The 1,242-nt window shown below is 59.8% G+C and overlaps 1 protein-coding gene across 1 annotated transcript; it reads left to right on the top strand.

Moving 5' to 3' along the window:
• The first annotated feature begins 588 nt into the window (after nucleotides 1–588).
• On the top strand, nucleotides 589–810 carry CHC_T00005301001 (hypothetical protein). Its single transcript, XM_005716777.1, has one exon. It carries the CDS (start codon nucleotides 589–591, stop codon nucleotides 808–810), a length of 222 nt encoding a protein of 73 aa, XP_005716834.1.
• The last annotated feature ends 432 nt before the right edge of the window (nucleotides 811–1,242 follow it).

Below are 1,242 nucleotides of genomic sequence, written 5' to 3' on the forward strand. Positions count from 1 at the left end.
CTGAAATGCCAAATTTGGCTGCGCCAGTCACCGCAATACACGTTTACAAAAAATTTGATGATTTAGGCTGTTGCCCGCTGGAGATGCTCTTAGAGCATCCCCACCGGTAGAATCAAATACCCAAACAACCAAAATTTGATGATTTGATGTCGATTGAAATCCCCACCGGTGCAACCAAATCATCAAATTTTTGGTGTCGATCTAAAAATCGGAACCAAATATCAAGAATTTGGTTCGGATAGTCTCTGTTTGATTACCCTTGACAATCCAGTTGTGCACGTTTTATTGGTCGACCGAAACGGCTTCCCACCAAAAAGTGCATCGATGCGGTATTTGCCTCGAGATTACCAGTGTCTCCCGCAGATCTAGAATGCCGCCCACTACGGCGTGCATGCTCTTCCCCCTTCCATCCCTCCAGAACGTCGACGGCCCCGCCATCCCTGAGCGCGTCCTTCCCCGCCCGGCTCTTACAAAACAACAACACTTCCTCGACCAACCAGGCGCGAATCTCCGCCATCTCCTCCCGTCCCTCCTCCTTTGACCTCCCCAAGCACATTGCGACCGCCGCCGTACCCCCACCAACACATCATGGCACTCGTCCGCCATCGCGCAGTTCCGCACCCAGCTCGCCCCCGCCAGCCTCTTCTCTGCCTCCCCCGCCTCCAGCAATCTCAGCAACCTCGTCAACAGCTGTCTCTCCGCCTGCCTTCCCTCGACCAACAGGACGTCCCTCCCCTCCTGGCTCGCGCACGCATTCGACAGCCGCAGCACATTCGGAATACTCGGTACCCTCTCCACGAGTACGAGTAGCGTGCCCCTCTCCCGAAACCCGTCTGCGCCCTCCGCTTCGTCCACGCCCGGCGCGAAGCGCGTCAGGTTGGACAGCAGCGCCGCGTGCAGCGCGACGACGTCCGCGTCCAGGACCACCTGCGCTGCGAGCCGCACCGCGTCCGCGTGCGTCAGAGCCGCCGGCTCCTCGTCCTCCGACTGGTTCACATGCGCAGACAGTGCTAGAGCAGTGCGATTCGCTGCTCAGCAGCAGCAGCAGCCGCAGAAGAACGTCGCTCGCGGCTGTCGAGCCAATCATCCGCCGCAGCACCGCTGCCGCCGGCGCGTATGTTCTCTCCGGGATCGCGCTGCTCGCGGTCGCGTGGGGAGCGCGTGCTGTCCGTGAGCAGGGAGGACAGCGCCGGCAGTGTGTCTTTGTCCACGGTGGAGGTGAGAGGGAAGGAGTGCAGACAG

Source organism: Chondrus crispus, genomic scaffold, assembly GCF_000350225.1.
Source record: "Chondrus crispus Stackhouse genomic scaffold, scaffold_280, whole genome shotgun sequence".
Classification (NCBI taxonomy): Eukaryota; Rhodophyta; class Florideophyceae; order Gigartinales; family Gigartinaceae; genus Chondrus; species Chondrus crispus.